The sequence below is a fragment of the Ailuropoda melanoleuca genome, chromosome X (assembly GCF_002007445.2).
Source record: "Ailuropoda melanoleuca isolate Jingjing chromosome X, ASM200744v2, whole genome shotgun sequence".
Classification (NCBI taxonomy): domain Eukaryota; kingdom Metazoa; phylum Chordata; class Mammalia; order Carnivora; family Ursidae; genus Ailuropoda; species Ailuropoda melanoleuca.
The window spans coordinates 27,079,940-27,101,295 of NC_048238.1; the positions used below are offsets into that span (position 1 = coordinate 27,079,940).

Here is a 21,356-nt window from a genome sequence, read left to right on the forward strand (position 1 = left end):
GCTATGTCTGCTTTGTACCTGGTTGTCTTTGGGATAACAACTCTAAGTATTATTCTCCTCCTGTGGTGAGAAAGAAAATAACATGGAACCTATCCCATAAGGCTGTTTTAAGATTAAACAGAATGGCGCACAAAGAATATTTAGCAACATGGCTGGTACAGAGCAAGGCATTAATGCGTGTTAGCTCTAAGATCAATATTAGGTATGTTCGGGTCAATGCGAAAGCCAGAGGGAATAACCGAAACAGGTATTATTTTTGAAAAAAGCTATGATATGTCTAGGTGTTACTGGAATAGAGGCCGACTGTGAGGCCTTTGGGACCCTCTAACAGAGTTCAACATGAAATGACAATGTTGTTTTGCCTGATTTACATCAAACCTTTGTTGTTAAAATAGATTTTCCTCAATATGCTCAATATGAAGCATTTATTCACTCAGATAATAGATACAAATCCATGCATCCAAGCGTTCCTTAGAGTCAGAGATCAAGATGGAAATCCCCAGAATCATAGAGATTTATGTCTATAAACTTGCTTATTATATTCTCATTCGAGGAGGTGGTAAAGGATAGTGTCAGCTTTTTAACCAGAATCTTTTCATTACTTATCCCTGTTGGGGTTGCTGCACGTGCTATGAGTGACCTCCAGAGATCCTCAAGCTGTATGCAGAGAGCAAATTGAATCTGAAAGCTTTATTAGACAAGTTTGTCTTTCAGCTGGTGGGAGTGGATGTCAGCCGTATTGGAAAAAAATAAAATTTCTTGTGAAACTGGGTACTGACCTTGAAAAAACCTCATCCAAAGCACACAATTCAATTCCGAGTTACGTCCTCATTTGTTAAACACAGAGTGCAGGTTCAAAAGAAAAAGGCATGTTTTACCTTAAACAAATAAGAATCAGGATGGAAAATAATAAGGGTTCTCTTCTGATCTTGCTGGACTTAGCAAAAAATCTTATCATCAGATCATAATCGAAAAAATAATATGGAGGAAACAACTTTTTAAATTCACTTTGAGAAGTAAAACTACCTTCTGCACTTATAATCCACAGTAAACATTATAGGAAGTTTATTTATATCTTTTACCCATGAATTTCTTCAAAAATAAAGAATAATCCTGAGAAGCTGAAGTAACATCAAAGATTAACTAATTTGCTTTATTTAGTTCCTGCTTTTTTAGTGTTGGAGAACAATGATTTTTTTTGAAGTTATGCTAATTATCTCAGAAGAATGGGAGGTATTATAATTTTGACTTTTTGTTTTTCTATTATAGGTCTATATTACAATTTAGGCACTGGTGTAGTTACTGCCAATAGCAATTTTGCTTAAATATTAGAATAGGTTCATTGAATGTTCAATGAACTCATCATGGATTGGGAAGCACTTTGGAAAAGGAGAAGAAAATATATTTTCTCAGAAAACATTCGAGATGAGAGAGGGAATAAAGTGAATAAATTATCAGAGGGAGACAGCATGTTAGACCATTAAACAGAGGTTCTCAATTTGGATATCAAGACATTGTCAAGAATGAGAGGCAAGAAACCAGATGGGGGTAAGATTTAGCTTGCAAGATTTGCGTCAGACCCACAGCATATCCCTATTTGATCGATAATGCAGTCTTTTTTTTAAAAGATTTTATTTATTTATTCGACAGAGATAGAGACAGCCAGCGAGAGAGGGAACACAAGTAGGGGGAGTGGGAGAGGAAGAAGCAGGCTCATTGTGGAGGAGCCTGATGTGGGGCCGGATCCCGCAACGCCGGGATCACGCCCTGAGCGGAAGGCAGACGGTTAACCGCTGTGCCACCCAGGCGCCCCGATACTGCAGTCTTAACAAAACAGGATTTACCACCGAGAATGTGAGGATAAACGTATCTGTCAGTTGCAGCTAAACAAAAACAGGTTGCGATATGTAAGAATACTGAAGAGCACCAAAATCAGGCTCAGCAAATGAGGGTTTGAGTCCTGATTCTGCCACAAACCCGCTGGACAAGCATATAATCACTTAATCTCTCTGGTATTATAATTACATGGAACGTTGACTTATTTGATGCAACTCCAAAATAAATGTACTATGCATCTGGTCAAAATATATTAGCTGACCATGTACTACAAGCTAGTCACTGAATAAAAAGTCACATACACAGGAGGGTATACACTGATGAACAAGATATAAAATAGGATACTCCTGGAACACAGAGTCTGTTAGGAAATGAAAAATAATTACATAAATAATTTAGAAATCAAAATACTGATAAGGTTATGAAAGAGAAAAAAATATGTTTTCAGATTGTGTCATAGGAGGCTCAAGGAAAGAGTTCTGCAGAATAAGAGGTGCAACTGAGATCTAAAGAATGAGTACGGGGAGAGATGATCCAGGTGAGAGAGTGGTAGGTGTGGAAACCCTGAGCCAAAACATACGTCAAACCATATGTCAGGAAGAAGCAGACATGCTCAAGGAGCTAAAAAAGGAAGAGAGGCTAGGCTTTGAAGAAAAGGTGGGGGGTAGTGGAGCAAGAAGGGTAAGCAGGGGAACCATTACATCAGACCTTGGGGGACATGTTAATGATCTGGGGATTTATTCTAAAAGCAATGGGATACCATTCAAGGATTATAATAAATGAGGCTTACATGTTGCAGTATTATTCTTTGTGGAGCATGTTTCTACGGGGAATAGGCTAGAGAGGGGTAAATGACATCAGTTAGGAGGCAAGGTAAAATTTGATGGTAGCAGAAGGGATGGAGATGGCTGAAATAATTTGGAAGATATTTAAGTGACATTAGTAGGACTTGATGGTCGATTGGATAAGAAAACTGAAGGAGAAAAAGGTATCTATTTATGATCGCTTACTGGTACTGGCTTGAGTGGATGGTGTTGCCATTTCCTGAGATAGCAATACAAGAAAAGCAGATGGGAGAGTAAATTCACTCGTTCAATTTTGGACACGGTAGAGTTGAAGAGTCGGAAAGATGATCAAGTATGGATGGTGAGCGAGTTGTTGGATATATGGGTTCTCTTGAATTCACTAGTCAGTACTGCACTCCTCTACCACTCCATCCAAGTTTTCTAAATCCAAGGCTGGTTCTCAGGCATTATCTTACTAGACTTACAGGCAACGTGTGACATGATTTATCAAGTCCTTCTCTTGAATTCACTTCCTTCACTTAGCTTCTAGGTTTCTGTCCTGGTTTTCCCCCTATTTCAATGACTACTCATTACTGTATCCGTAGCCTCTTACCATTAGGGTCCTCCAGGGCTGTCTTTGCAGGTCCTCTCTTTTCTATCCGCATTCACCCCTAGGCTTTCACTAGCACAACATCATGGCTCAGCTATATGCTAAAAATTGCATATTTATATCTCTCGACTGGATCTTTCTCCTAACCTCCAGGGCATATATCCTTCTACCTATTCTACATCTACATTTCGACAACTAGTAGGCATATGTAACTTAATTTGTACAAAGAGGGGTTTTTTTTATATTGCTTCCCACCACTCTGTACCTCCTACCATCTCCCCTTACTTGTTAAATGACAACACCATTCTTACAATTTTCTCATTCCTCTTATCAAATTTGTCAACCAATCCTGCTGGCTCTAGCTTTTAGACACATACAGAACCTGTCCAACTCTCATCACTTCCATTGCCCCTACTCTGGACAAATTGTCACAATTTCTCACCTAAGTTATTCTATTAGTATCCTAACTGGTCCTCTCTTGCTTCTCCACTGATCTTCTCCTTACAGTTTATTCTTAACGCACCCAGAAAATTTTTGCCAAAACTTATGTCAGATGATCTCATTGGTGGGCTCAAAAGCTTCTACTGGTTCTTTGTCTTACACGAAGTAAAAGTAAAAGTCATCCCAAGGGCCTTTAAAACTCGCCTCATCTGACCTTATCTCATAACTGCTATCCTCTTCACTCACTGTGCTCCAGCCACACTGGTTGTTCTTCTGATATTAGTCATGCTGCCCTCTCAGGGCATTTGTTAGGACGCCATCCCTGGAATGCTGCAGCCTAGAATGTACTTCCCCCAGAAATCCACATGGCTCACATTCTGACCACATTCAAGCCTTCACCTAAATTCTATCTGAATTTTCAGCGAAGGTGTCTCTATTAGCCTCACCCTCGTACTCCATACCCACACTCCTTACACTCTTCCCTGCTTTCTTTGCCATTGCAGTTATCACTTCAGAACACGTGAACATGTTGGGGCACCTGGGTGGCTCGGTCAGTTAAATGCCTGTCTTCATCTCAGGTCAAGATCCTGGAGTGCCAGGATGAAGCCCAGAGTCAGGCTCCCTGCTCAGCAGGGAGTCTGCTTCTCCCTCTCCCTCTGCCCCTCCCCCCTGCTCTCTCTCTCTCTCTCCCTCATTCTCTCTCTCAAATAAAATCTTAAAAAACAAGAACATTTGAACATGTTGTATCTATTTTCTTTATTGTCTATCAACACAGAAACATTAGCTCCATGATGATACAGATATTTGTCTATTTTTCCACTGCTATACTTCTGAATTAGTGTGCAAACTCAGAACTCAAAAGAGAGGTGTAGATTTCAAGTAAGAATGTGAGAAACTTCAACATATAGTTGGTAATTGTAACCATGCAAGTGAATGAGATTATCCAAGAGATTAAAGAATGTAAAAAAGGAAGCCTGCATTACTTTAAACATTTCAAAGCCACACAGAGAAGGTTGAGCCAGCCAAGAAGCAGAAAAAGAGTAGCCAGGGAGGTAAGAGGAGACACATAGGATGCATCATATATATGTTTCGAAGCATTTTCGGTGGCCTGAAGGAAGCATACAGCAAGGCTGCAGTGAGGGGAAGAACTAGACCCAGGAATGAAGAGAACTCTTCCTACAATAGTGGCTGTGAATGAGAGGAGAGAGATCTGCTAGTACCGGGAGGAGAATGTGTGGTTGAGGTAGACTAGTTCTGGGATGGGGAAAACATGATCATGTCTAAATCACGTGAGTCAGTTTAAAGATACTTTATATTGCAAGGGAAAACTTTTTGGATGTTCCAGTACAGAAGGACATGACTGGCTAGGGTAAAGTGGCAGAAAAATACCAGGTCCTCAACTAGTGGCCAAATTTATTATGAGCTAGAAGTAACATTACAGCAGGCAGAATGATATCATCATATAAAGGTTGGAAAAGGTACTTTGTGATCTGGCTGAGTGATGAATAGACCAGTCATTATGGAATATGGTCGAATGCTGAAGCCTATAACAGAAAAACAATATGGAAACATACTTGGGGGGAGTAGAAGGGGGGCCACAGAGATATTTAAATATTTAAGAAACAGCTTTTTTGTTGACAGGCCATGGGCACTCACCTGACTTATGCAAAAAAGCCAAAGTTTGGAGGGAGATTAAGTAACAGACTTTGAAGAATGTCTAATAAAGTGAGCAGCATTGTTTTTTTCTACTCAAAAAAATGATTTAGACAGTAACTGGAACTTGGGTTAAGCAGTTGAAAGATGGTCTTGAGTGTAACAGCAGTGGTGGAACTCCACCTACTCTTAATTTTTTAAGAAGAGAGTAAGCCGTTAACCTTAAGACTGCTTCTAAGAGAGAGCCTTTCCGGAAAACAGTGGAGAAGAATGAACGACCTCTCAAAGACCTTTCAGATCACAATCTTAGAATCTACAATTTAAGTGCAAACTGCTACAATTTCCTTTGGGAATCCTCTTTCTTTGAGGATAAAGTTATATTCAATTTGAAATTGATTCAGAACAAATTTTAGAAAATATTAGGAATAAATGGAGAAGTCCTTCCTTTGTGGGCTGTGGGATGCCTGCTCTCATGACTATGTTTAAATAATTGTAATTTCCACTTGATAATAGCTTGAGAAGAAATTCAACAATACCATATATTCTGTAGTGATTTTCCAGCAAAGGTCCTTTTTTGGAAGGAGTTAAATGATATAAGAACACTAAGGTAATTTTACTGAAATGGACACTTTATTTCTATTAAAATGCAGGATATATGCATAAATGAAAAATCTCTTATGATCAGAATACTTTATTTAACCATTGATGTTATTCTCCTTCTCTCCTCCCCCCCCCACACTGAAACTTCCAGGAATGCTTCCAACAAGCATTGCAAGTGATGGATTAGAACTTCTCTTCCTTTGCCAGTTTAGACCTCAAAGCTTGGCCCCAACCAGAGATGGTAACCAAGCAATAAAACTGCCAAAAGGTTAAGAGAGGGAGAAGAAAGGGAACTTCATCATCGCAAAATGTCTAATTAACATCTAAATACTCTAGTTTTTACACTCTATCACCATTTTGCATATTAAAAGCACTATTGTATCCACCCTGTTAACTAGGGAACAGTGTTGAAGAACCTGGCCGGAGACCAGGGACTCCAGCTTGCTTACATTAGAAAGACTTCCTTCAGATCAGTGTGAGCAATACTAGGGCCTCCCCAGCAGAGTTTCCTGCTGTCACCTCCCCTTGTATAGTGTGACGCATCTCATTTTATTTCAAGTACCCTCCCCTCCCATATCTCACTGATGCATACAAATATGATTTAATTGATTAATTAATTGCTGCCAAGAGTTGGAGGGCCTCTGTAATTGCTCAGAGATTTGAATTATCTTGAGGAGGGTCTAAAATTCATTTCTTATACTGTTATTATAATTGATTAGGGGGCTTCACATTTTTGGTACAAAATCTTAATCCTGGTGTATTAGACTTTGAGAAAGTTTTTAAGGTTTAAAGGTTTTAATTATAAAGCAGATAACTGTATATATGTATCTAGGTGTTTTCAGTAGAGTAATCATAAATTAATGAGGCAGAGAAAGCCTTGGATCCACTGGAACTGATGTGACTTAACCTAAAGGTACAGCAGAAACAGAGTCAACAGTGGGGAAACAGGGAAGCCAGGAAAGGAGAGGGGTGGCACACCTCCTTGTGTGGTTTTGGCTTATTTTAGGTAAACTCTACCCTCGAGGTGGGGCTTGAACTTATGACCCTGAGATCAAGAGTCGCATGCTCTACCAACTGAGCCAGATAGGCGCCCCTCCTCCTTGTGCTTTTGAGAATGATGGGGACCCAAAGGGAGCGTAAGAATGTGAGAGTCAACAGTTTCCTTCTTTCCTTAGACATGATCATTGCAGATAAATAAAGGGCATTTTCATAATAAATTATTTTACCACAATTTAAATTAAACAAATAAACAGCAGTATGCCAAGATTACACTCAGGCTCCAATTAACCTCATGCTTTTATCGAACGGCCTAGATATTTAAAGTATTATTGAAGTAGCTTTGGAATGCTTTAATTCCATGCTAAAGAGGCAAGTGAAGTTCAAATAATAAATGTATAAATAACCTTCTATGTGAGTATTTGATATTTAAATATAGCCTTCAAAAATTTGAATGAAGATAAATGAATCACTGCTTGAGATACAGTGTTCTGATTAATAGCATCGGCTTTGGAATCACAGAGACCTAACTTTGAATTCCCACTCTGACACTTACTAGCTTTATAGCTTTGGAGAAATTATTTAATCTTTCTGATCCTTGATTTTCTCATCTGCAAAATGGAAATCACAACACAATTCATTCAAAAGTATAATATTGGCACTCATTCTAAAATCTGCTGTACTAATTTAGTTTCTTCTGGAGTAGATCGTAAGACAGGGACTTGAGTACAAGTAGTTTCACTGGTAGACGATACCAGAAAGCTGTGCTGGAAGAGTAAAGAAATGAATAGGGATGGGAAGAAAGTCTATACAAGGCATGTTCATGAACAGGTTATCGCTGTGGCAACTGTGGGTCAACCCACTGGAGACGTGTGGTTTGGATCATGCTTCGGAGTGGTCCTATCTAAGAAGTGAGGACGAGGTATTTATTCATCCCCTCTTGTCCATGAGTGGTTGAATGCTGTTCCAGGAATGTTTTCTCCCCAGCAATTGTAACCTGCTCTGCAAGTGGGTGAGCTGCTCCTGTGGAACAGAGTGCCTACGCAGAGTCACAGGTACTTGAATTCAGAAGCCTTGAGGTTTATAGGAAGGACTAGTGCTGAGGGGATAAGAGCAAGCTAAATTGGACCCACCTGCCCCCTTCGGGTTTCTGTAAATAAAGTGTTAATGGACCACAGTCATGTCTGTTTGTTTATGTATTGTCTATTGTATAGCTGCTTTGAATATACAATGACAAAGTTGACCACATGACCCACAAAGCTGAAAATATTTACTATGTGGCTCTTTACAAAAAGTTGGTAGCACAAGTGAGATTAGAATTTAGGCTTCTTGACCTCTAATGCAGCACTTTCTTGATTACACTGGAGACTTCCTCTCTCCAAAATTAATTACAGGAAGGGATGGTTTTACCAGTGTTTAATCAACTAGAAACCTCTATTAACGGGCACTTCTATGTGTCTATATATCCAATGGTCAATCATTTCATAGTTATTACCCTGGGACATTTGAAGAACTCCAATATCCTGATTTGGAGTTTTCACATTAGTATGTTCTATATGCAATTTATTTCGAAACAGCTAAATCGGGTATTGTGGAATGTGAACGTTCCCAGCCCCAGCAGCTTGCAGATAAGAAAGGATTCGCATTGACATTTACCACCAGATTTGCTGGCTCTTTGCCTCCATCTGCCATGCAGTCCTTCAGTCCCATATGAAGTCCTGTCTACCTAAATGTTCCTGAGAATCTCTAGGGGAGCTCTGTATAAGTGTGGCTATTCTCCCCCCAGATTTCTGAGCTGCTAGGCTCGGCCAATACTGCCTGGGCTCAGTGCTTTGTCCATCTTCTTGAACTTTCAAGCTACAGAGTTCTTGGGGGTGGGGAGAGAAGTGGTGGTGCTGAAATATCATGGGGTTCCCTCTGGCATCCACAGTGCTGGATCTCACTCAAATGTCACTCCACATTGCACGCAGGAGTAGGGACGAACTCCTTCCTGTCACCACTCAGGCCCATGGTAGTAGTTCTGCAGGTGCAGTCCCAGGACCAGTAGCAGTAGCACCACCTGGGGACTTCTGAGAGATGCAAGCTCTCAGGCCTCACCCCAGATCTCCTGACTCAGTAACACTGGGGTTGAAGCCTAACAATGTGTGTTTTAATGAGAAGTGGTTGATTTTCATGAAGGTAAATCTCAAGAACCATTGGCATAGAACAATGGATACAGACCAATGCTCTTATCTTGGCTTTCCCCCCTTCTTCCCCAATGTAATTTGTGTGAAAAGAGGGCCCCAATAATGTCTCCTGTCCACGTATATAGCCTCTTTGCAATGACACGGCAACTCTTCTTTCAAGACATGGTATATCTCTCCACTCCCCGAGTCCAGGCTGGCCTTACAACTTGCTCTGCCAATAGAACAGAGCAAAAGTAATGTTGTATGAATTCCAGAGTCTAGGTGTCAAGAAATCTGGTGGCTCCCACTCTCACCCTCTTGAAATGCTGTACTGAGGATGCCACATAATGAAAGCCCGGTCCAGCCTACTGGAGGAGGAGAGGCCTTGTGAAGAACCCAGGTTCTCCAGCCAACAGCCAGGTAGCAGATACAGTTTTCGAAGATTTTATATATTATTTGAGAGTGAGAGAGAGTGAGCACAAGCAGGGGGAAGAGAGAGAAGGAAAGGGAGAAGCAGACTCTCCACTGAGCAGGGAGCCCGACACGTGGATCCATTCCAGGACCCCCCCCCCGGGACCCCCGGGACCTGACCCGAGCCGNAGCCGAAGGCAACTGCTTCACCCACTGAGCCACCCAGGTGCCCCCTGACTATCGGATATTTGAGTGAGTCCATTTTCGACCATCCAGCTTCTGTTGAGGTGCCAGAGAACTGCATGCACATGAACGACCCCTAGCAAGACCTTCAGACTCACCATCCAGCTTATCACAGCCCCAACTGCAGACCCACAGAATCATGAGCAGGTAAATACCTCCTGTATTAGGCCATTACATTTGTGGTGTTTTTATTTAGAGATAGGTAACTGATACACTCAGGTATCCAAGCAACAGTGACTGTAAAAAGTTTTTTTTCCCCCCAGCATGCTTATTTATCTTATAAATTGAAACAATTTATATGGCTCAGGCAGGATCACCTTATCATATTATATAATTTAAGTAGGCAGCCATAAGGGAACTTAGTTTAGTATTTTTTAAAAAGCCCTTAGGGCCTCAGTTTCCACACAAATAAAAAATATTCAGCCAGATGAAAATTACAATGATGATTCCAGGTTCAGAGTTCTATAATTCTAAGAAATTCAAACAGAATAAATTGATTTCTTCTACTCCTTAAGTAGAAGAAAACATAGCAGCATATCTCACTTTTATTCCTCATACATCCAAGATTGAGTTAAATAACATTAACTACTGGCTAGCTGCTTCCATATCTAGAATTTCCATTAGCTTCTTGGACAGAGAGATAGTGCAAGGCACAGCAAAAAACAAAACAAAACAAAACACAACCCAGGCCTTGGAGCCTGAAATACTTGGATTGGAATCCTGGCTCTGTTTCTTTCCAGCTGTGTGGTCTTAATCCAGCTATTTTCCTCTTCAAGCCTTGGGATACTCACCTTATAAAAATTTTGCATTTATGTATTTTGCAATTATTTTGAGGATGAAGGCATATATGGAAAAGCAAGTAGCACAACAGGAGTGCAATGGAGAAAACTTGCTATGATAAATTCTATAAATATATCATATTACAACATAGTCCATGAGATAATAAGCATATATATGATGCATCCTACAAATTAGATTCTCCTTTTTTATATTGTATTTATTCCCGATTAACTTTCTGGAAGTCAGGAATATAAACAATTCTTAATTCTGAGAATGTTCTATTTGAGTAAAAGCAGCTCTGCATCTACCAGCCTCCTTACTGATGCTTTTCATTCAACTGTGCATTTCACAGTTTTGCTTTACGCCCAGCTTTGCGTCAGTTTGCTACAGGGGATGAAAAGCCCCTGCTTTTGAGAAAATTCCTCTCTCCCTCAGTTCTTCTCCAGCTCTGATCCCAACTCTGCCAGCTCTCCGCAGTGGCTTGGAGCTTGAGGGCATTCCCGACTCTCCCTACTGGCAGCAAGAGTGGAGGGAGTAGGGGGAGGTGAGACTCGGGTGGGGGACAAGGAAGTAGGGCAGGAGTTGGGAAAGATGCTGTCACCCACTGCTTTGGCCACGTGTCCCCTCACCCTTTGCTCTGGTATCCCTGGTCTTTTTGATATTCCCCCATCTTCCTCTACTACAAGGCCTTTGCTCTCGCTCTTCTCTGTGCCTACTAGAATAGTTTCCCCAGATAAATGCATGCTACCTCCTCACTTCCATCAGCTTCCTGATGTTCTCAAATGTTCTTAGTAGAAAAGCTTTCCTGACTGAACTACAGACCATCATGCCTTCATTCCCACTCCTTTTCTTTCCTACCCTGGTCTCTTGTTCTCCTTAACTACATTTCTCACATTTCACTGTGCACACCTGAATCACCCAAGGAGCCTATGAAAATGCAGATTCTGTTTCACTGGGTCTGCGGTAGGGCCTGAGAGTCTGCATTTCTAACAAGCACCCATTTGACATCAATCTGTAGACTACACTCGGGAACACCTGACAATATTGAGATCATATCTATTTTCTTCTTTATTAGCTCATTATTTTTCTCTTCCAATCAGGGTACATGTTTCATGAATGGAGAGACTACCTTATTTGACTTATTATCCTTGGCACCTAGTATGATGCCCAATACACAAAAATTACTCAATAAATACTTATCAAGTGAATAAATTACCTATGTTGTTGGAAATTCAAACTAGAATTTGGAATGCTTTTTCCATTACAAACATTATTGTTACATTTAGGTCCTTTATAGGTTAAATAGATTTCTGTGCCCTTGTTTTGCAAGCTTCCTACCATGTGTAAAGTGGCTTAAGTAGGAGCATAAACCCATAATTACGTTCAGAGTTAAACAAACTTATAAACAAATCATTGGAGTCCAATCTTTTTACAGAGTTACAGAGTGAGGCTGAACATACCAGAGCAAGCTAGAGAACAAATACCAATAAATGATTATATAGGAACAAGCTATGCATATGTGCTGAGGGAACCAAAAATTATAGGTCATAAAAAGAAATAAACCTGATATAATTACTTGAATATAAACTCTGACATAGCAACTTTAGTGTCCCAGATTGACAAAACAAAACAAAACAAAAGTAAAACAAAATAAGAATGCTTGCACATCTTTTCCAAGTTTCCAATGTCATGAAATGGAACTCGGAGGTGTGCTCAGAAACCCCAGGGGGCACATGAGACACACTGTCCCTAGATTCTATAACCTCTTTTAACCCAAACGATATTTATGCCTTCTACTGAATTATCATTGTGCTACCCTGGTTGTGATATTGCCAGTGTGGTGTACTTCTACTTGATATCAAATAAAAATCAACTTTATTTGAAGAACCAGTCACCATGTTTTAAGTCTTCAATCATTTGATCTTTGAAAAACAGACAAGGCAAAAAAACAAACCACCTCCCCACCCCCAAGATGTTTTTTGTTCTGCCTAATTCTAGAACTGGCGCAGCCAAGTTTTCTGGCTCCTTTCCCCTGAGATCCAAAGCCAGCATTAACACTGCCACGGAGATTTTATGCATACCTTCCATTAACAAATGAATAAAAACTGAAGTAAAATAAACTGAAAATATTCAGAAAAAACAAAAATCAAAGCTAGGGCTAACTGAAGAAACATTTCTTCCCAAGTCTGCTTGTGGTAGTCATGGTCTATTTTTCTTTTTTCCTGAACCAAACATGGAAGAGCTCTTGAAGTTGTTTTCCGAAGGGACGGTGGTGGGAGGGGTGCCAGGGAGACCATGTGCCTTTCTGTAGTTTCAGTGATTTTTAATGGCGTATTTGAAGAATACTGTCCAAATGACAGAGGATTCATTGCGACGGAATCGTCATGTACCTAGTGTTAGTTGGTACTCAGGTACCTCACCCTGATCCCTCTTCAGGAACAACATACCCATCCCTGCTGCTGGAAGTATCAGTTGTTGCTGGTATTTCTTACTAGGAATTACCTTTGGCCCCAGAAAAACTCTTTTAAGGTCTCCCTTTCACCCCGCTAGGCAGCCCAAAGCTGGGCAATGACTGGCTGATTCAGGAATATAAAGGCCATCCTTCTCCTTGCCATTCTGGACAGCCTTCGGAGCCAGCCCAGCTCTCGGGCTCCCGTGGAAGTGGCTGAGGCCTCTATTACAGTCAAATGGCCTTTCAGCCTCTTCCACCGTCTACTCTCTTGTACCTTTCTTTGTCATAGATGTAGTTCCAGAGAACATACCCCAATATACTTTTGTCATCCCACACTCTGAATCAGAGTATATTTCCAAGGCACCTACTCTACGGCATTTTGCATAGTAAATAACACAAAAGCTTATTCCTATTTTCATAATTGCAGCAGATTTCCCCTTATATCCAGAAATCACCTCACTGTTGTGCTTTTGAACAAACGGCTGCAGCCAAAGAGCATATGATTCGGCATACTTACGGGCTCCGACAGGGGTCAGTCCAGGAGCCGGGCCGGGCTGCTTTGCCCTCAGCTCTTGAAGTAAGTGGGTTACCGCCTTCCAATCAGAGCTCAGATCTTCCAGCTTTCTCTTTAATAGAAAAGCATACATGTTATGTATTTGATTAACATCTTAAAGATAACTTAATTCACATTGTTATTAATTCATTTTGTGAAAACATTATTGTATTTCTATTGTATTTTACTTCTAAATTAATTTTTCTATGTAGATGTCCTTTCAAAGGTATTACAATTATTTTAGCCAACCACCCTACAAATATTTATTAATTGTGTCCTGCATTCAGACTCTTGCTCCAGACACAATTTCATTTAAAGGAAGTGCAGTGCAAACCTTAACGAACGGAAAACAAACACAAACAAAAAACACTGTCATCTCAGCAACTGTCTTGACCCTCTTGAACAGTACCAAGTGTGGCTGCATAGAAGAATTTTCCAGAGAATATTAAGAAATATCATAATGTCCTGGCCCACCCCAGATCAATTATATTAGAACCTCTTGAAGGGAGAGGTTGGAGTACACATGGGGACACGGCACTCAGAGTTCACTTCAAGGAAGGACTCTTGTTCCAAATGGTGGAAAAGATGGCAGTGGTCCTTCAGGGACAATCTCAGCTGCAGAGAGCTGCCATGGGCAAGCGCATGCCCTTACCAAGGCAGCCCTCATTCAATGACCAATAAAGGTGAGGGTATAAAGGCTCGGCCCATTTTGCTCAGAGTAGGACAATTCTGAAGTGTCATTTCAGCTGCAGGGCTCCCTGTGGAGTCACCAAGCCTGTATGTGACCAGTAGGGTGCTGGTAAATATTTAACAACTCTCTGGGAAAAAAAAATCCTAATTTTCATGTTTGCCAATTTCTGTCATGTCAATACTCCCACCGTAGCCAGTTTTACTTTACCAAGATGTCAAGTGGCTCTCAAAATGCCTGAAAATTTGACGAAAGACCCTCATGAGCAGATACGAGGTGACTCCAGTACACCAGTCATTAGCATTATGGTTACTTATTGCCAGTAGACTGTGAACAGAAATAATATATGTCAAGTCTGGGCCGAGGCTTTTAAAGAATGTGTGAGGCTTCTCTACCCTTTCCACTGGCTGGAAGCAAAGGAGTCTGAGGTCCTAGGGAAAACCTTTTCAATGGTTTGGGGAGAAGAATTAATCCCAATGCCCTGGAGCAGCAGTTCTCATACTTTGGGATCATCAGAGCCACCTGGATTCTGGTGAAACGACTGATAGCTGGGTCCCAGCCACACAGTTCTAGAGTCAGTAGGTCTTGGGTGGGACCCAAGAACTTGCACTTCTAACAATTTTCTAGTTGATGCTGAGGCTGATTGTCCAGAACCAAAGCCTAAGATGCTCATTATACCTAATGAGTTAGCTAAGCATTGACAATGGACTAGATACGCATCATCCTTGAAAGAAATATGAAAATAGGTCCTTAAGTCATTTTCTGTAGCACTTAATTCTCTTAAGAAATCCCATTTAAGGGGGCGCCTGGGTGGCACAGCGGTTAAGCGTCTGCCTTTGGCTCAGGGCTTGATCCCAGCATTATGGGATCGAGTCCCACGTCAGGCTCCTCTGCTGTGAGCCTGCTTCCTCCTCTCCCTCTCCCCCTGCTTGTGTTCCCTCTCTCGCTGGCTGTCTCTATCTCTGTCGAATAAATAAATAAAATCTTAAAAAAAAAAGAAAAGAAATCCCATTTAAGGAAAGCTGCCAAGGGAATAAGTCCTAAAACAAATACTAAAAATTCATCACTTCCTAATTTATATCATCTACGCTCTTGAGGTTCCTGATGTCTATTGTGTCTGAAATGACAGCAAACCAGGGCTTTTATTTATTTTTTTAATCCACAGTGCATGTTGTGAAACATTTATTATCACATCAATGAATATAACTCTTTATTTATTGAAACATAAGCCTTGAATCCAAAAGGAAACAAACAATACCTCTGATCAGTGAGGAATACCACCATTGGAAGTCATATCATGTGGAAGATATTTTTCCACTCTGACCTCAGAGCTAAACGCTGAGAATATTATAAAAAGCTAATGAATTAATACAGTTTTGGTCTCCTGATTCCCTTGCAAAGTTGCAGTGACTTCACAAGGACAGAATATTACGAATAACCATGCTGATAACAAGAAGTAGCAACAGATAATAGAGAGGAGATAATAAACAAAAAAGCAGATATTGAGAAAATGTAGAGGACTTGGTCATTTCTGGAAGTGCTAGCAGGGCAACATATGGTGAGATCTCATCATACATCATTTAACTTATAGGAAGTCACCTACATGTGCTGAGAGAAAGAGATTGAGAGATTACAGATTGATTCCAATACTGCTGGGATCTGCCCACTCTTTCACTCAATGGGCATATGGCTCCAGAGTGGCCAAGGAGAGATGGGAGCTTTCTGTTCCAATAGTTGCCTTAGGTTCAACTTTCTTCTCACGGTGTAAGCATCTCACTGCATTGAGTTTGCTTCTAATATTTAAAGATATGTATTTATCTTACAGTCTGGCTTCTAAGAGCAAATTAACTACTTCATCTGGCTCTCAACTGAATAAAAAGTGACCTGGATTAAACTTCATATTCCATGTACATCAGTGTATAACAAAACAGAACGGTAACTGATATTGGTAACGATTCCCCTGAAAATAAACGCAAGCTTCAATTCCATTGTGCTTTAGAATTAGAAGTCCCGGATTTCAGTCTTAACTCATTGCTACAGCTTATGTGATAGTTGGCAAATCAGATAGGTCACTCAGATTTATCATCCTTGAAACGTGGATATAATACCACCACCTAACTCATAGCTCTGTTGGAGAAACTAAATGAGATATTTTATGAGAAAAGAACTCCGTGAACTGCAAAGTACTATAAAATTGTTGGTTAGTTATTATGCACTACTTAATGAAGCAAAACAGAAGATGGTCAACAAAAATTTTCATTAAAATATTAAAAATATTTCAATGTGTAAAGGACAAGGTTTTGGTTATTCTAGAAATAACATGTTTATATATTCAGTTCCCTTTTATTAATATATATATTTGGAACAGTCTATTCATTTATTTGAATGTTATCTTGCCCGCTGTTACTTTCAGATGGGTGTGTTACTATAATTTCAAATGCAGAAATTTAAAAAAATGAAGGCGTGTCCCTGATGTACCACAAACATCTGAGGACACTGTTCAGTGTCAAAAATGCGGTAAGCTTAGAATTGTATATTCCCCAAACTTTCGTAACGATTAGCAATAGATTTTGATTCAGCTGGTGACAAAAACATTCTCGCAACTTCTTCAAGTCTCACACATATTTTAGAGTTGAATTTGATGATCTATTTATTACAGAAGTTTTGTTTGTTGGTCTGGTTTGGTTTTGCTTTTTGGTACTCTGGCAAGTGCCCAAATTTTCTCCTCTTCCATCTTTGCTATTAACTCCTTTCAGGTAGGAAAGCACGTTTGGTTGCAGCAACTAATGCGACATTCCTCATATAACGAACTTGAAGCAGGGCTCAATACAAATCTATAGAAGGTAATGCTTTCTTCATCATGTTAATACTCCTTAGCCAGATTTAAGGGAATGAAATATATGTCTGAATTTCAACATCTTTAAATATAAAATGAGTGGGATAATAATGATCAAGTCCCATTCTTGGGTTAGAGTTCCAGAATTTGAAAAATCTGAATATACTAAGTAACTTGCTGACCACAGGCTTTCTCCACAAGAGCCCCTCAAAAATCAACAATCATAGGAGATTCCTATTTTACCCAGGGGGAGAAACTTGGAGAGCATTTTTTAAAAATGATAAACTGAGTTTCATTAGAGGGGACTTTTGCAACTGAGCACTATGGTCCATGGTATATAAGTTGCTTGGACATAATCATTAAATGTTAAGACAATTATCTCAAACAATGTGAAATTTATTCTCTATCAAGAGCAGAAATTAATCGTAAGAAACAAATTATTTCTGAGTAGGGCTTTCCTTTTTAAATTTAAAATGGAATAGAGTTTTAAACTTCATGTGAGTTTGGGATTTTCCAAATTTAAAAATCTTACATGTGTCTCCTGTGTCAATATCTGGAAAGAAATTAATATCAGCTACATAAATAACTGAACCCACCCACAGCTCTATGTACACAGACATGCTTGTGAATGTTGTAACTGAGACATCTATGTCTCTATGTCTTTCTTTATTAATACAATTAATACAACTGAGGGCCAGGGGTGAAATTCAAATCTCTAAATGCTTGCCCAGTTCCAGCATGAGCTACTGAGTAAGCCTCAACTGAGACTTTCCCTCCAAGTATTTCCTCAGAAAAGAGTCGACTCATATTATTAGAGTCCTCATAATGTCTTTTCTGTCCACTGTGAATAAAAAAATCTGCACAGTAGCTTGCAATAACCTCAGGAGATGGGAATCTGGGATGCTTATAGAAGTCATCAGACAGAATTGGTTAATAATAGTTTTTTTTTTTTTAAAGGTGAAGAAGGTTGGTAAACCATTGGCAACTATTACTGGGGTATAACCTCACACTTACCAGCGGTGAAGGCCATTGTAAACAAATCTTTTATAGACAGTTAAAAAAGGCAAAATAATATGTGACTCTGATGGGCTGATAAATAATACATATTTAAGAAAAATGAAAAGATTCTCTCTCCTAATAGCTTGTGAATGGGCAGTGAGCTTGGAGGTAAAAATTCCAGTGAGGAAGTAAGAAATGGCCCTTTTGGTAATTGGCAGCTAGCTAGGTGTGATGGCCCTGATTGAACATAAAGAACAGTCACAGAAAATAAACTGCACACAGACAACACCAACCCAGGGCCATGTTTCAACAATACAGAGACGAGGCCACTCTACCACCACAAAAAGGACTAATATAAAGCATCTGCCACTTCTTCAACAGTGACAGCTCTGCCCTGCTTCAGTCCTCTCACCTTCTAGGGAAAAATTAATATTAAAGATACCCAATCACCACATTGACTCTGTTGACAGCATCTAATCCAAATGGCTTCCATTTCCCTAATCCCGCTTCAGAATCATCTAGCCAACTGAACCCTGTAAGCAGCAATTTCTAACCCCTTCTTACTGAGATGCCCCACAGTCTCCCTGGAGAGATTTCTCCCTTGCCGCGGTAAACTAAAAATCCTAACTTTTTGATTATAGGTATGTTCCTAGTAGTCTTTGGTCGGACGGCTTTAATGACATCATACAGGGATTCAAATGGTGCCATCCATTTTGCAAGTAACTTGGAAGATGGTGAGCTCTAGAATTCTGGAATATACATGTGAAGAGTGTGAGTGAACCTGTTTCACAGAATATAATACAGCAAAAGCAATATTTCTAAAAAGTGAGTTATTCTGTAACACAAGATTTAGAATATGGAAATGCTGCTCAATTAAGAAATTAAATATAATTCAACATTTGCAATCTCATCCTCATTCCTAAATGTTCATAAGTTGCTCAAAAATCTATTATAAATCGTATTTTCCTCATGGGAAAGGGGGGCTCTCCTTATTTTCAAGCATATGTAATTGGCATTCATTCAGCCTCTTACAAAGACTTTTCCTCAGTTGTAAACCTAACTTATATTTTTAAAAAACGAAATTCTGCTACTCATATATTAATAAATTATAAAATCTCTCTAATATTGTTACTTTCTTTCAGTAATTCTTCTCCCAACTTTTTCTATAAGCACTGACATGGAAATTGTGTTCACCAAATGCATGAGTCAAAATGGACCTATTCATTTCGGGGGGACAGATTTATGGCTGTTATCTCTCTAGTGATTTCTGATGTCATAAAAAAAATTGCACCAGATAACTAGATCATGTGCCTGACAGAGCATGTATAAAAGCCAAATATTGTTATAAGTATAATATTTCATTAGGGAAGATTTTAACCAATAAGACACCATTCAACCTGTTATACCATCTAAAAATCTTCAGACACACATCCGTTGTGAGTAATGTATTAAAAATTATCAGGCAAACGAATAAACCCTAAGGAAGTTCTTGGAAATGTTATGATGTTGCTATTAGCAGAACAAACTTGTTGGAAAAAAACAAGCTTAATCTAGTTAATTAACAACAAAACAGCTGGGAAAATGAAACATCCCTGGTTGTGATTGACTTTAATTGAAAATGACTAATGACGCTGTCATTCTGCAGCTACTACTTGAGGAAACAATGCCTGGAAGATTATAATTGCCCTCTTGACCATTTGCCTACAGCAATTATTTTGTGTTAAAGGTTGGGGTGGAACACTTTGACCAAATACAGAAGGCCCCAAACAACTTACGTATTCTGTTACGTTTAAAAAGAATTCAAGAACGTTAGTAAAATATATCATTAGATTCATGGTAACCAGATTTTGTTTTTATAATCTGAAAAGGTAGCAAAGCAAACCAGCTGGTTTCATCTCATCACTTCAGCAAGTAACCAAGACATTTTAAATTTCATTAATGTTCTCACTTCCGATATATGGAAGATGATATAAGTATTCCAAAATACATACACACATTGAAAACATTTTAACAGAAAGAGTAGTGTTGTAAGTTGAGATAAAAAAATGAGTATCAATAGAAGAAAATGTTTCCTAACTGCTTTAGTTCAAAAGAGTTAAAAAAAAAACCTTAAAAACCAATAACAACTGTCTTTTTTTTTTTTTTTGTTGGTTGTCAGTATTGTTGTTACTGATGGCAGTTGTTAACTGCTGCTTCTAAACTGCAAAATTACTCTGTGGAAAGTGGAATATACTAAAAAAAGATTCTGTCAGCAGCATTATCATAAAATATTATTACCAAAGGGATAACTTAAGCAAAATGTTTAACAATTTATCTAATTTATCTGACCCATCTTCAATTTCTGAAGATGAAGGAACCATATACAAATCAAATGAAATAAAACTGTGCATGTGTGCATGCATGTGTGTGTGTGAGTGTGTGGGGGGGAGAGAAAAAGGAGACAGAAAGCAAAACAAGAATGCTTTTTTCTTCAATCACATTATTCTAAAAATTTCCCAATAATTTTCCATCAGAGACCGAGTGCTACGTTTATGTCATTAGAACTGTCTCGTAACAATACATTTGACGTTTACCAGGAAATTCTCAAAGAAAACAAGGAAGAAGTGGGTTAGTCGGGGATGACAAAAAAGGAAACTAAAAATTTACTATTTTGAACATTAAAGAAATCCTAGAGAAAGTGATGAAGTGAAGGAAAAGGGGGAAAAAAAGCAAAGCAATAGGGATGAGGCCAGCTTCCAAAGAGAACTCAGCTTGGGAGGTGAGCACAGGAGCCGGACAGACAGACAGACTGATGCAGCATGTGGAGGCGCCAATAGACAGTCAGTTTCCTAAGAAACAGAATCATTCTCTGCTACGTCCTCAATTAGAATGTCTGTAAGTGGAGGACATACTAATTATCCATTTAAACACTAGATCTTATGTATACATGTGTACCATGAAGAGTTTTCATTTTCTTTTTTAAGAATATCACTTTCTTCTTCATAACTTATCATTTCCAAATGAATCTTCCCCCCAAAATAGAACCAAACATTTTTCACGAAAATAAGCTGCAGGCTACTCATACCCCTTTTCCTTCTATGAAGGGGTGAGAAATCTGGAAGTTAAGGAGAAAAGGAGTTAGGAGTAGCACAATTTTTAAATTTGGATATATGAAATGAAAATTGAAAGGGGCTTTATTTATGTATTTTTAGAGCAATGGATAACCCTTCAGAAAAATCATCCCTTGACCTTTAAAAAGAGATTTTTGATCCATGTGGCGATTTAAACAGTCCCTACAGCTTGTCAGCTTGCTGTGCTGGGTTCCATAC

The 21,356-nt window shown here is 39.3% G+C and overlaps 1 protein-coding gene across 9 annotated transcripts in view; it reads right to left on the reverse strand.

Moving 5' to 3' along the window:
* DMD (dystrophin) overlaps positions 1-21,356 on the reverse strand; it is a 2,070,581-nt gene that overhangs the window by 649,737 nt on the left and 1,399,488 nt on the right. For all 9 annotated transcript variants that reach the window (XM_034649821.1, XM_034649815.1, XM_034649816.1 and 6 more), the window contains one exon: positions 13,490-13,598. In XM_034649821.1, the coding sequence (XP_034505712.1) occupies positions 13,490-13,598 (109 nt within the window). The remainder of the gene's footprint in view (positions 1-13,489; positions 13,599-21,356) is intronic.